The 14,164-nt window shown below is 43.0% G+C and overlaps 1 protein-coding gene across 1 annotated transcript in view; it reads right to left on the bottom strand.

Annotated features, from left to right (window-relative positions):
• Positions 1 to 3,518: 3,518 nt before the first annotated feature.
• KAT14 (lysine acetyltransferase 14) overlaps positions 3,519 to 14,164 on the bottom strand; it is a 46,609-nt gene continuing 35,963 nt past the window's right edge. The window contains exons 7-10 of the mRNA XM_025400179.1: positions 10,054 to 10,190; positions 8,605 to 8,780; positions 7,097 to 7,287; positions 3,519 to 4,604 (exon numbers count right to left, since the gene is read on the bottom strand). Of these exons, the coding sequence (XP_025255964.1) occupies positions 4,431 to 4,604; positions 7,097 to 7,287; positions 8,605 to 8,780; positions 10,054 to 10,190 (678 nt within the window). The 3' untranslated portion in view covers positions 3,519 to 4,430. The remainder of the gene's footprint in view (positions 4,605 to 7,096; positions 7,288 to 8,604; positions 8,781 to 10,053; positions 10,191 to 14,164) is intronic.

Genomic DNA, 14,164 nt, shown 5'->3' with positions numbered 1-14,164 from the left:
AACTCTGTCTCAAAAAAAAAAGAAAAAGAAAAAGAAGATTGGCCATAGTAACAGTATTTCACCATGGAAATCAGCAAACACGACAAATCAGGGGCTTGGTTTACTGCTCCCCCTCTCCCCACCTCACCCCCCGTCTGTGGTCATTTATCAGCACATTACTGACCGCACCCAGTGCGGACAAACCCCAAGGAGCTCTGGCTGTCCCAAGGGCTGAGGGGATTCACACGTGACGCACCTGGAACCTGCTCTGCTGGACAGAATGTTTGTTGGGTCTTCGGCGTTTCTAGGTGGACTTCGTCACCATGCTTGGGCCAGTGGCCTTCCAGACCTATGCTCTGATGTCACCTGCAATAGAATTCCACCTTATACAAGCAGCAAAGCTACAGGGGAAGACTGAGCTGCCCTTCACACACGTGGGCTTACCTGGAGCCATTCCATCTGTGACAGCACAAACTGTCCATCTTCCAGCCTCTTAACCTGAGCAGCCATCAGTCTTTTCCTTCAGCTCATAAAACTGAAATTTTACTGCAGTCTTTGGTTACTTTTGTAGAGATTCTTCTGGCATGGGGTAACCTGTATATAATGTTGTAAAGTTCTAAGAGGCTAAGAGCTGCCTTTACCTATCCAGGCAAAGAGAAGGGGCTGAGTGCAATGAGAAACACTTATGATTTGTGATAAACAGAAAGTTTCCATGCCTATGATATTTAAAAAGTGAAAAAAACAAGAGGCATTACTGAGGTCTCTCATCACATTGAACTCCTGGTACACACAGTTCATTTTCTCCCTCCTTCATCCAATGTGTGGAGTACTGGCTCTGCGCTGGGCACCACTCCGGGCACTGGGGGCAGTACTAAGTCACACACACACAGACCCCCTAAACTACCCCTCACACCTCCCAGCCCCCTCCGCAAGGCTTAGCCAGAGCAGTGAAGGCTGCAGGCTGTGGTGCCAGACTGCCTGGCTTTGAATTCAGGGTCCTCCGTTTGTGATTTTCTTGACCTTGTTGTTCCTATTACTACAAATGTGTGAGGTGGGTCTCATCAACCCTGTTTTACAGATGAGGAAGCTGAAGCATGACATTCACTAAGACTGTGAACTTGTTTCTAATAAATAACTATAATACGTTTCTCAGAGTCAAGTATGTACTAACGAACTCACAAGTATGTGAGTTAGGTATGTATTAAGGAAGAGTCTCATGACCCCATGGCCATTCCCAGTTCTGAGGTACATAATGTTTTTATTGCAACTTCCTGCTGTTAAGATACCTGGAGGATATCCTTAACCACACTGTGTAATGCAACCCCACATTGTGGGGTCAACTTGGATGCTTCTCTCCAGGGTTGTAGTGAAGACACCAAGCCACTTGCAGGAGACAGTTCCAGGAAAGGTCCCAAGGCAATGTGGCTTTCAGGTGATGAAAACTTTATGTAAAATATGTTAACTGCCTTTAGAAAATTTAAAATTATGTTTCTGGTTCTTAAACATCCTGCTGTAAATAGAGCTCAACCTCCCTAGAAAAAGACTGGGTAAATATGGACAATAATTAATCAGAATTCCTACACCCCGCTACGGATCCCGAAGGCCCACCTGGCTACTCCAGGCCACCTCCCAAGGGGACAATCCAGACTCTCTCATGAACACACAATTGAAGGCAGAGTTCTTCAGCTTGTCAGAACTCATTCAGAACTCATTCTCGCTTTTGTGGCATGAAAAAGCAAGGCTTCCTCCTTACTTGATATTCTGAAACTTCACAGTAAATTTTGACTGTAAATCCACCAAAACATGGCTCTTCCGCAACCCAGCCCCAAGTCTGGCACTGTGGACACTCACTTCTAGAGGACTAGCTAAGGGTTTACTACAGGGCTAGCTCAGAAGGGCCAGAGAGAAAGGCAGATCAAAACCAATAGCTGCCCCACGCACAGGGGCCACCAAGCCCATCCCTGGGAAATGGCCCTGCCCCAACACCTAAACAGGGACTGGAGTGGGGCAGGGAGTCAGCTGTCCCCACTCTCTGCTAAAGAGACAAGCACAAGTCCACTCCTCACTTTGTCCAGTCAGTCCTGCCCCATGAAAGACACAACAAGGATGCAACAGACAACCCCTATGTGGGACACACCACGGGACAACTGATGTTGTTGGTGGCAGCGCAGTAATAGGGCGGCGGCACTCTAGATGAACAGGCAGTGGAGACAGGACAGTAAGTCACTTATGTGGACCCTGCTTGGCCGCTGATCCAACAAACCAACTGTAAAACGAATTTCTAAGACAATTCGAAAGGTGTGACTACAGGTTGACTGCTAGATAATTCCAAACGTGTTCATCTTGTTAGAGGACTGATAATGAACATGAAATTTTATAAGAAAATATCCTTATTTTTTAGAAATACCTATCTGAGTAAGTAGTGGTAAAATTATATGATATCTAGAATTTACCTTAAGATATTTTAGCAAAAAAAAAAAAAAGGATAAATGAAGCAAATGAGACAGAATTTCAACAATTATTGAATATGGGTGATGGGGTTTGTGGCATCATTCTCTTTGTGTATGATTAAAATATCTCATAGGCCAGCTGTGGTGGCTCATGCCTGTAATCTCAGCAATTTGGGAGGCCAAGGTGGGCAGATCACTTGAGCTCAGGAGTTCAAGACCAGCCTGGAAAACATGGTGAAACCCCATCTCTACCAAAAACACAAAAAATTAGCCAGGCGTGGTGGCGTGTTCCTGTGGTCCTAGCTATTCAAGAGGCTGAAGCAGAAGAATCCCTTGAACCTGGGAGGTGGAGGCTGCAGTGAGCCAAGATCGTGCCAGTGCCACTTCACTGCAGCCTGGGCGACAAAGTGAGACCCTCTCAAAATTAAAAAAAGAAAAAAGAGATGAAAAGGGTTTCTAAAAATTTCTCAAAATTAAAAAAAAATGTGAAACAGTCAGTAAAAGCAATCACAGCCTTCCTCAGCTCCTTGAAGTTATAGAGACAATTATTTGAGCCCCTCTTTGCAACAACAAATGCCTGACATTCACATACAACAATCACAAGCTGGTTTACATATGAGGAAATGTTGTCTCCTCAATTTTACTTCGTGGTGTTACAATCCATTCTGTCAGCAAAAACCTTTCAAAGAGGCAGAAAACTCTTGGGAGGCAGGGTGGGAGGTAAAGAAAAGGAAAGAAATAGGTAAGGCAGTGCTGCTACAGTTCCTCTCACAAATGAAATGGAGCCTCGACTGTTTCCCCAGATGACTGAACAGCTTCCAGATTGGCTTAATGTGGGAGCTCAACACATTCTCTCTCACACAAAGGAATTCGAGCTGGCTGCAAGTACAGCTTCTAGAACAGATGTTCTTAACTTGCAGTCGACAGATCCCTGATACAAAATTTTAAATGTGCATGACAGTTGTCTAGAGAGTATTCAGCCTTCTTTGGATTCTCAAAGTCATCCATGTCCCAAAAAGTTAAGAACCACTGATCTTAATTAAAGAGGGTTTGAAAGCAAACTGACTAGATCGAAGCTCTGGCCATGGGTTGTGCAAAGAAAGCTTTTTATTTGAGAACACCTGATACTTTTGGAAATGTTCTTGGATCACAAACAACCTGATTGACAGTCTATCTCCAACAGCCACAAACAAGGCAAACAGTCTAGTCCTGCAGACCATACAGGGTACATCTACAGAGGGTTCTACTTGCATCACCCACACTTCCACTCCTGTGAAACAACTGTCTTGGGTATGAGAAGTGCCAGGATAGGCCAGGTGAATGGCAGGCTGCCCAACAACCCCAATCCCAAACCAACCTCCCAGGCCATGGGTCCAAGTCCCTGCAGGAAGATGTTAATAGGCAGAACAGGTAGAACATGTAGACACAAACATCTAGTTTATTTTTTCTGACTGTAACCAAAGTCAGCAAAAGAAACAATGAAACTTCAGTGCCCTAGAAATCCTCCTGGATTCAATGACAACACATCAATGGCTGGGCACAGGGTTGGATTCCTTTTATGAAATCATCTCATAATCTCTCATCATCCCAGGACAGGACAGTGCCTCTTGGGACTGCATGAATCTTTAATAGCTACACCACATTTTCTCATCCTTTAAGTTACGACAGACAGGTTCTCTCTCTCCAAGAGCATCAGGTTAGATGCTCTTTCACTCTTACAACCATCAGGTGGAGAGAGGACCATGACATGGTTCATTTAACTGTGGAGTCTGGGATGCTGGATGAAGGCATCTCCAGGCAGGACTGGAGGGTGATTTTGCTAAAGGCTGCTCACTGCTCATTTCACTGCATGCCGCTTTTCTCACTTCGGCTGGGAGTTTGAAGGACCATGTAATCACAGAGAAGATTAGGACTCCCTGTGAAATCAATCACTGCCTTTAGTGATTGTTCCACGATCTGTTCTCCAATAGTGCATGCATTTCTCTTTCAGCTGTATTCACATCAGCGCCGGAGCCTCAGAAAGAATGCGTGTTTACACTCTGTACTCTCCAACGGGTAATATTTATCATAGAAATCTAATACATATTCTTCAGTCTTGAATCCAAACTTCTGGTACAGTAGCATAGCGGGGTTGCTTGCTGAGACGTGAAGGGTTACGTCCTTGCCCATGCAGGTCTGCCAAAAGAGTGGAAAAATACAAGATAAAAATGGAAAGGCCTGAGGGAAAATGAGTAGGTGAAGAAACGCTTTTAAGTGTAGGCAGTTAGTTATGGAAACTGGAGAAATCAGAGACTGAGGCTGAGACATTGCAACACCTAGCAACAGCTGGAAACAGAATGACATTTTGCTGCTGATCAAAACATTCACAAGACCAAGGAAATCGATAGTATTTTGGGCGTTTTTTATTTTTCTTTGAAGCAAAGGGTCAATGGGGATATTACTATTGTCAGCTTTATTATTTATAACTCGCTTACCTTTAAGTATGTCAAACATTTCAATACCCAACACTATGATAACCTTGAATAAATACAGAACAAAATAAATTTTGTTTTTAAAACTAGATGTTATCTTGTACCTCCCCAAAACCTGTAAAAATTCCTTACTAAGCCTGCTAAATTACGTGTACAAACATGAAATATTAAGAATGTAATGATAAAACCTGAGGCCCTTGTATAGACCTTCTGAATCCCAAAGTCCACCTTCTGTCTCTCTAAAACTGGCAGAATTAGCTTCTTAGAACTGAGATTTCTACATTCAGCTTTGACCTAATCTTAGGGGAAAAGAGTAACAATCATTCTATCAACACAAGGCAAGTCCTTAGATTATTTAATCAGCTACACAGAGTAAGGTGTCCCAAAAGTCATATCATTTAAGAACTTACTTTTTAATAAAGAAGGCACTGAAATACTGAAGTTGATAGAGTCCTTGAGATTTATAACCCATGGTTCTCTCAGGCCTCTAAGAACTCCTCTGTTGACCGTCATCTGATAGCTACCTGCTTTCTCTGCTTAACTTCCATGTGTATCCATAGGAATTTTTAGGTCAAGAGAGCACTTACTAGTATGCCAGGGACAAGAGCACCTTGTAAATTTTTAAAGCAAATTTTGAGGGGTCATGTTAGTGTTTGCAAGATTGCAAATATACGTGATCTCACCGTGGCCATCATTGAGTATCAGCGACTGTGCGCTACCTATGTTTGGGCCCTCAGGTGTATGGTCTGGCTGGAGGGGAAGGTGCCCACCTGCAAAGATGAACCGCTCCTCCACTGGCCTCGCAAACACTCAGCAGGGACTGACTCTGTACAGCCCTCATGCTGGGCACCAAGGACACACACACACAAGGACAAAGTACTACTGCTGCCCTGTCTTCAGGCCCTTACCAGTGACAGATAAGGCAGCAAATCCTCTAAGTGCTCTCCTAGGTTAAAAAGACACATACTGAGAGATCTCAACTCTTGGGTGGGATGGGGCAGAGAAAGGGAGTACTGTAGAAATAACTGAGAAACTCTCAAGAGAAAACCACCACCCAAAGTAGCACATATTAATTACTCAGTGAGTGATTTACACAGTCACCGCCTAAGGAGAGAAGGAAAGCAATTTCTAGGAAAATGGTTCTCAAGGTTCCTGCCAACATTTGGGAATTATTAAGCAAGTTTCATTAAAAATTGGAGAAACAACTTTTATCATCTTCATCTCCTCTTTAAAAGGAATCTTGCCTGCATAACATATAATCCTCCATACCAAATGGTTTCTAAGTAAAAGTTGACTAAAAAAACTCTAGGGGAAAAAAATCCTTGCATGTTTTTTGATGTTGGTGTATGGTGTGTTTTCTTCAAAGGTGATACAAATATATCAAAGGATGAATTATAATTCAATACTAGAATCAAATCTTAGAAGGTTCATATCAGCCTTATACAGTGATGGTAAAATTAAAAACTATCAGCAATAATAAAATATGTAGCTAGGCGTGGTGGCTCATGCCCATAATCCTAGCACTTGGGAGGCTGAGGTGGGAGGATTGCTTGAACCCAGGAGTTCAAGTACAGACCAGGCAACACAGTGAGACCCTGTCCCTACAAAAACTCACCCAGGCATGGTAGTGTGTGCCTGTGGTCCTGGCTATCCAGAAGGCTGAGGCGGGAAAATCACTTAAGCCCAGGAGGTTGAGGCTGCAGTGAGCTATGATTGTGCCACTCCAGCCTGGGTGACAGAATGAGACCCTGTCTCAAAATATATATATATATTCTTATTGATACAGTTGTGCTAAAATGTTTACAAATATTTTTAAAAATAAAAATAATAGTCCTACCCTCACTTCTCTGAGTTGCGAAGGTGATGATCCTAAGAGCAGTAGCTATTACTAATATGAATAGTCTACCCTAAAGCTCTTGCTTTTGGTGTTTTCTCATTTTATTTACTACACGTGTTCACAAACTGGTTTCTATGAAAGCTGGGTCTAAATAATAATCTTATTTTACAGGGTCGGAGATTTTTGTCTGTGTGCTTTGACAACCTCATGAATGCTGATGACTGGCTTTCTTCACTTGGTTTCCAAGGAAACCATTCCATTGGGCCATGCTGGGAAGGGCTAGCTTAGCTTCATTCCTCCTCCAGGTTGTTCAGGGGAGCCCAGACACAGGTGATAAATCATAAACATAGACAACTTACCTGAATCAGATGATAGATCATGAAAGTTGCAATTCCTGCTCTTCTCCATTCAGGGTGGACAAAGAGAAATGAAATGTAAGCTTCATTGTATTTCACGTCGGGAACCATGAAGCCAAAGGCAATGATGACTTTCTTATAAAGAACAACAACACTGAAGTCTGGGTACTGCAGACACTCAGACAGGTCAATGCCTAAGAAAAGAAACCATCAGAGACTCAAACCACATGCCTTTGAGAATTAAGGAACACCAAGCTGTTCAGCATGTACATATGGCTACACCTGCATGCTAAAAAAAAAAAAAAAAAAAACACCAAAACTGGAGGTAACATAGATACCACACATCCAGATCATAAAAATAAGAGTGAATTTTAGAAAACATTGAAATTAACATAGTATTTTCTAAGTACATATATTAAAAGAAGAGTGGCAGAATAGGGTAGGTAGCAGTGCACAGGTTCAGAATTGGACACAGCTGGCTTTGAACTCAGCCTCCTCTACCATGTGTGGCTTGGCACATTTCAAAATGTCTCAGAGACTCCGTTCCTGCAATGCGTAACATGAAGAGCACACCTAGACCTGACAGGGTTGAATAAAGATCCCCCCGAGCGTGTTCTATCACATCCTTTACCCCACACACATATAATTTATAAGCTCTTTTGTACAAACGATACCTTTCACAAAAAATAAGTAAAATATGGTTCTATGCATAATGTATGGAAGGCACCTAACATAAGGGCAGGAAGCAGAAGATGATCCCAGAATGTTACTTTTGGCTCAATATGACTCCCAAAAGAGTGAGTGCAGCTCTGCCACCACATGCACGGTTATGTGATTATGTGACAATAAAGATGACACAGCTCTAATCTTGATGAAATCGTATCTAACACCTGAAAGGTACGTATTATTTCCTTTAGGTTTCAAGGCAGCATGGGAAAGCAGATCCACAAAGAACAGTTTATATTTAGCAATGAAAATGTGTTCCTTTAATTAATGACTTTGGTCTTCAGAGGCAATTTTGTTAAGGCTGATAAAATGACAAATTATACCAGGCCTACCCTTATTCTCAAAGTCTGTGATCAGGGTATTTGGCTTTTAAAAAACACCTTCTGGCTGTACTAACACTCTCTAAGGAACAGCTAAATAAACATAAAGAATTATTAAGCCAAAAACAAAAGTGTCCAAACACGCCCAAGCTACCAGTCTGTGCATCTTTGATAGACATTACCTGGTATCTAAATATATGCAGAAGCAAAACAGGATGAATCTTTTACTCTGGAAGCAGAGACAAACAGGGAAGAGAAACAAACAAAAACACTGTTCATTGCTGGCTTCTTCTAGATTTTAGGAAAACAAGAGGTATTTGTATTTTAGTATTTCTATATTAGCAGAGACAAACTAAATGAAATCATAAATAAAAATCTTAAGGCTATCACATAAACTAACTTTAAAAATTGCTAGAATGGACTGTACAGAAAAATGACCTGCCTGGTTTGGGAGGGGGAACATACCAGGCCAAAAAAACTCCTGACACATGGAATTGATCGTTGGGATGTGATTTGGCCGCACATAACAGTAATCGAGAGGCGCGTCGGGCTCCGGCGTCCAGTGAGGGTCGCTCCTGTGCAGGTGGGAACGAATCTGTGACAGGAGCTGCAGTTTGGGTGGCTTTGTTTCATAATCACGCCTCCGGTACCACAGAAGATAAACAAATTCAAGTCAAGAAAAATACCTGGTATTATTCCTAGCTTTTTGACTCATGTAAACTCTTTGATCTGCTTGAAACTTTAAAGTAACCTGCACTGTTTTACACAAAGCTGGCTTGATTACAGCTATACTTTTATGTATGAAACCTAAAATTCACTCTGAACATTCATCAGGCTAAAGCCCTCTGTACCCACCAGGGACTGTGCCAGGTGCCTTCATGAACAAAGTGAGGAAACAGAAACAGCATCAGATTCACCCCGAGGAGTCAGACATGAGGATGCATCTCCAGTGCCTTGGAGGCCAGAAGAGGGAACATTCAACTTTGTGGGGCATTTGGGGAACACCAGAGACAAAGTGAGCTTGGAGCAGGCTCATAAACAGCTTCTCACTGTGCCTGCCCAGGAATGTGGTGCTGGCATGGACGGTGAGGGTGATCATGGAGCTGCAGGGCAGTTGGAGTGCAATGAGTGCAATAATGTGCTCTCATTTACAGTGCCAGACACTGCTGGGACCTCTCTAGCAAGCTCAGCTTCCATTTCATTGCCTGGACAATGAGATTCATTATTGGAAACTGTTTCATATACATCCAGTCTAGATGGAGGCTCAACTGAGACATCTTTCACATTTTTTCACTTCAGACTACTAAAAATATACAACTTTAGTATTTAAAATAACATAATGAGGGCCGGGCCCAGTGGCTCACGCCTGTGATCCCAGCACTTTGGGAGGCCAAGCCGGGCGGATCACTTGAGGTCAGGAGTTCAAGACCAGCTTGGCCAACATGGTGAAACCCTGTCTCTGCTAAAAATACAAAAATTACCTGGGCTTGGTGGTGCATGCCTATAATCCCAGCTACTCAGAAGGCTGAGGCAAGAGAATTCCCTGAACCCCGGAGGCGGAGGTTACAGTGAGCCAAGATTGCACCACTGCACCCCAGCCTGGGTGACAGGGCGAGAGTCTGTCTCAAAAAATAATAATAATAATAAAATAATGATTATGATAATCACAAAGCAATCTTTCAGTTAACTTATTCTTGCTTTTTAAGTTTCTTTCAAAGGACCATGTTCTCTGTAAAAAAGTAGAGTTGAAACAAGCAAAGGACAAAACTGGAGGTGAAGCACAGAACTCAGTCCTTGCCAATGCTGCTCACAGTTTGTGATCTTTATTCTCTCCAACAGGAGAATAGGGCACAGAAACCACAATCATTATCTCTTATGACACACCTGACATCACATCTCTAGTTCTCCATATACCTGATATAAGGTTTCAAGATCCGAGAGGTATAAGGGCTGACAATACTCTGGTCCACAGCCATATCTTCTGATCCCACCAAGCGATACAAAAACTTGGTGGTCTGGTGTCGAAATCCCTTCCTGGATGGCAAGGAAGTCTATGAGAAAGAAACACTGGTTATACACAAATAAAATTACTCAGCCCAGGCGCAGTGGCTCACGCCTGCAATCCCAACACTTTGGGAGGCCAAGGCGGGCAGATCACAAGGTCAGAAGATCGAGACCATCCTGGCTAACACGGTAAAACCTCGTCTCTACTAAAAATACAAAAATTAGCTGGCCGTGGTGGCAGGTGTGCCTGCAGTCCCAGCTACTTGGGAGGCTGAGGCAAGAGAATGGCATGAACCCAGGAGGTGGAGCTTGCAGTGAGCCGAGATCTCGCCACTGCACTCCAGCATGGGCAACAGAGAGAGACTCCGTCTCAAAAAAAAAGAAAAAAAAAAGAAAAAAAATTACTCTGAGAATTGGTTAATTTCCATATAATTAGTATCATATTTTTATGTGTCAAAAAGTAGGTCTTTTTGTATTACTTATTTGGAAAGCTCAAACTTCAATACAAAGTTTGTAGACACCTTTGCATAAAACTAGACATAAAAAACTAACCCCAGCTGTTTAAAATCAAAATAGTAATTTTAAAATTATGAAATCATTAAAAAAATTTTTTAATTCATTACAGTGAGAGAGATGCAGGATTGAACCCTGGATTTGCAGCTTCTCTAGGCTTCACTTTGTCTATATTATGCCTTCAACCCATTCACTAAATATTAACCAGCACTAGTATCAAGTACGTAACACACACATGGGTCATATTATATGATCACTCTGTTATCCAAAGAGCCACTGGGGCCAACTACTACTGTATATAGAATTTTTGAAATACATCTCTGATATGGTTTGGCTCTGTGTTCCCAGACAAATCTCATCTTGAATTGTACTCCCTTAATTCCTTTGTGTTGTGGGAGGGACCTGGTGGGAGATAATTTGAATCATGGGGGCAGTTCCCACCATACTGTTCTCGTGGTAGTGAATAAGCCTCACGAGATCTGAGGGTTTATCAGGGGTTTCTGCTTTTGCATCTTCCTCATTTGTTTCTTGCCACTGCACTCTAAGAAGTGTGTTTCGCCTCCTGCCATGATGCTGAGGCCTACCCAGCCATGTGGAACTGTAAGTCCAATTAAACTTCTTTTTCTTCCCAGTCTTGGGTATGTCTTTATCAGCAGCATGAAAACGGACTAATATAATAAATTGGTACCAGGAGTGGGGTGTTGCTGAAAAAATATCTGAAAATGTGGAAATGACTTTGGAACTGGGTATAAGGCAGAGGCTGAAACAGTTTGGAGGGCTCATAAGAAGACAGGAAAATGTGGGAAAGTTTGGAACTTCCTAGAGATTTGTTGAATGGCTTTGACAAAAATGCTGACAGTGATATGAACAATAAGGTCCAGGCTGAGGTGGTCTCAGATAGAGATAAGGAACTTGTTGGGAATTGGAGCAAAGGTGACTCTTATCATGTTTTAGCAAAGAGACTGGTGGCATTTTGTCCCTGCCCTAGAGATCTGTGGAACTCTGAATTTGAGAGAGATGATTTAGGGTATCTGGTGGAAGAAATTTCCAAGCAGCAGAGCATTCAAGAGGTGACTTGAAGGACAGGCATGGTGGCTCATGCCTGTAATCCTAGCACTATGGGAGACTGAGGTGGGCGGATCACCTGGGGTCAGGAGTTCAAGACCAGCTTGGCCAACATAGTGAAACCCTGTCTCTACTAAAAATACAAAACTTAGCCAGGCATAGTGGCACACACCTGTAATCCCAGCTACTTGGGAGGCTGAGGCAAGAGAATCACTTGAACCTGGGAGGCAGAGGTTGCAGTGAGCCGAGATCGCACCACTGTACTCCAGCCTGGACAACAGAGCAAGACTCTGTCTCAAAAAAAAAAAAAAAAAAAAAGTGATTTGGGTGCTGTTAAAAGCATCCATTTTAAAAGGGAAACAAGACATGAAAGTTCAGAAAATGTGCAGCCTGACAATGCAGTAGAAAAGAAAAACCCATTTTTTGAGGAGAAATTCAAGCTGGCTGCAGAAATTTGCATAAGTAACAAGGAGCCGAATGTTAATCCCCAAGACAATCTCCAGGGCATGCCATAGGTATTCATGGCAGCCCCTCCCATCATAGACCTGGAAGCCTAGAAGGCAGCCTGGGGACTTGCTGCCCTGCACCCCAGCCGCTCCAGTCATTGCTAAAAGGGGCCAAGAAACAGCTCGGCCCATGGTTTCAGAGGGTGCAAGCCTCAAACCTTGGCAGCTTCCACTTCGTGTTGAGCCTGAGGGTGCACAGAAGTCAAGAATTGAGGTTTGGGAACCTCCACCTAGATTTCAGAAGATGGATGGAAACACCTGGATGCCCAGGCAAAAGTTTGCTGCCAGGGCGGGGCCCTTATAGAAAATCTCTGCTAGGGCAGTGCAGAGCCCCCCACAGAGTCCCTACTGGGGCACTGCCAGTGGAGCTGCGAGAAGAAGGCCACTGTCCTCCAGACCCAAGAATGGCAGATCCACCGACAGCTTGCACTGTGCAATTGGAAAAGTTGCAGACACTCAATGCCAGCCCATGAAAGCAGCCAGGAGGAGGGCTATACCCTGCAAAGCCACAGGGGTGGAGCTGCCTAAGACTTTGGGAACCTACCTCTTACATCAGTGTGACCTGGATGTAAGATAAGGAGTTGAAGGAGATCATTTTAGATCATTTAGAATTTGCCCTGCTGTAATTCAAGCTTGCATGGGCCCTGTAACCCCTTTGTTTTGGCCTCCCATGTAGAACCGCTGTATTTACCCAATACCTGTACCCCTATTGTATCTAGGAAGTAACTAGCTTGCTTTTGATTTTACAGGCTCATAGGCGGAAGGGACTTGCCTTGTCTCAGATAAGACTTGGGACTGTGGACTTCTGGGTTAATGCTGAAATGAGTTAAGACTTTGGGGGACTGTTGGGAAGGCATGATTGGTTTTGAAATGTGAAGACATGAGATTTGGAGAGGCCAGGGGTGGAATGATATGGTTTGGCTCTGTGTCTCCACTCAAATCTCATCTTGAATTGTATTCCCATAATTCCCACATGGTGTGGGAAAGACCCAGTGGGAGATAATTTGAATCATGGGGGCAGTTTCCACCATACTGTTCTCATGGTAGTGAATAAGTCTCACGAGATCTGATGGTTTTATCAGGGGTTTCCGCTTTTGCATCTTTCTCATTTTTCTTTTGCCACCACGATGTAAGAAGTGCCTTTTGCCTCCCACCATGATTCTGAGGCCTCCCTAGCCAGGTGGGACTCTAAGTCCAATTAAACTTCTTTTTCTTCGCAATCTCAGGTATGTCTTTATCAGCAGTGTGAAAATAGACTAATATAATCTCTTTTCTAGTGAATATATTCAACAAAAATGGGAGTGATGTAGAATATCATCCCTAAAATAAATTTCAGTAGCACAGAGGTCCTATCAGGGGTTCAGTGAGGAAGAGGTCTCTGTTCCCTAGGAAGGTATTCTAACAGACTTGGTGGATTTTATGTATTTCCTTTCAAACCCCAAGAGCTGGACTGGAAATATGTTGTTCTTCAGTGACTGCCGCTCCAGGGCTCTCAGTCATGTACTAACAGAACATGTGCAATTAGAGCTTCATAGCAAAGAAATCAGATGGAAGATTAAAAGGCACATTTATAAAGTTGTTTGCGAAGGGTTGGATGAAGTTTAAAAACCTGAGCTGTTTTTGTAGAATCAGTTTGCTCTTAACCTAGAAAATAACTTTGTTAAAAGAAAAGAGCAAGATTCCTTCCATTATAATTTGCTTTCATACCTTCCCAAACTGGACACCAAAATTTTCAAAGGCCAACTTTGAATTCTTCCAAGGCTTAAAGTCAGTTTCAAGGTAAAACTGAAAAGTGTGGTATGTAATTTCTAAATACAGCCACTAACAATTCCTCCATCCCTACAGGTGTAAGTGGCTCCTCATACCAAAAGGCAGGATAAATTTCCCCTCCCCCTGAAGCTGGGTGGACCTTGTGAATGGCTCTGACCAATCAGAAA

The sequence above is a fragment of the Theropithecus gelada genome, chromosome 10 (assembly GCF_003255815.1).
Source record: "Theropithecus gelada isolate Dixy chromosome 10, Tgel_1.0, whole genome shotgun sequence".
Lineage (NCBI taxonomy): Eukaryota > Metazoa > Chordata > Mammalia > Primates > Cercopithecidae > Theropithecus > Theropithecus gelada.
Note: the sequence above shows the minus strand (reverse complement) of the source record. Positions and strands in the feature narration are given on the sequence as shown.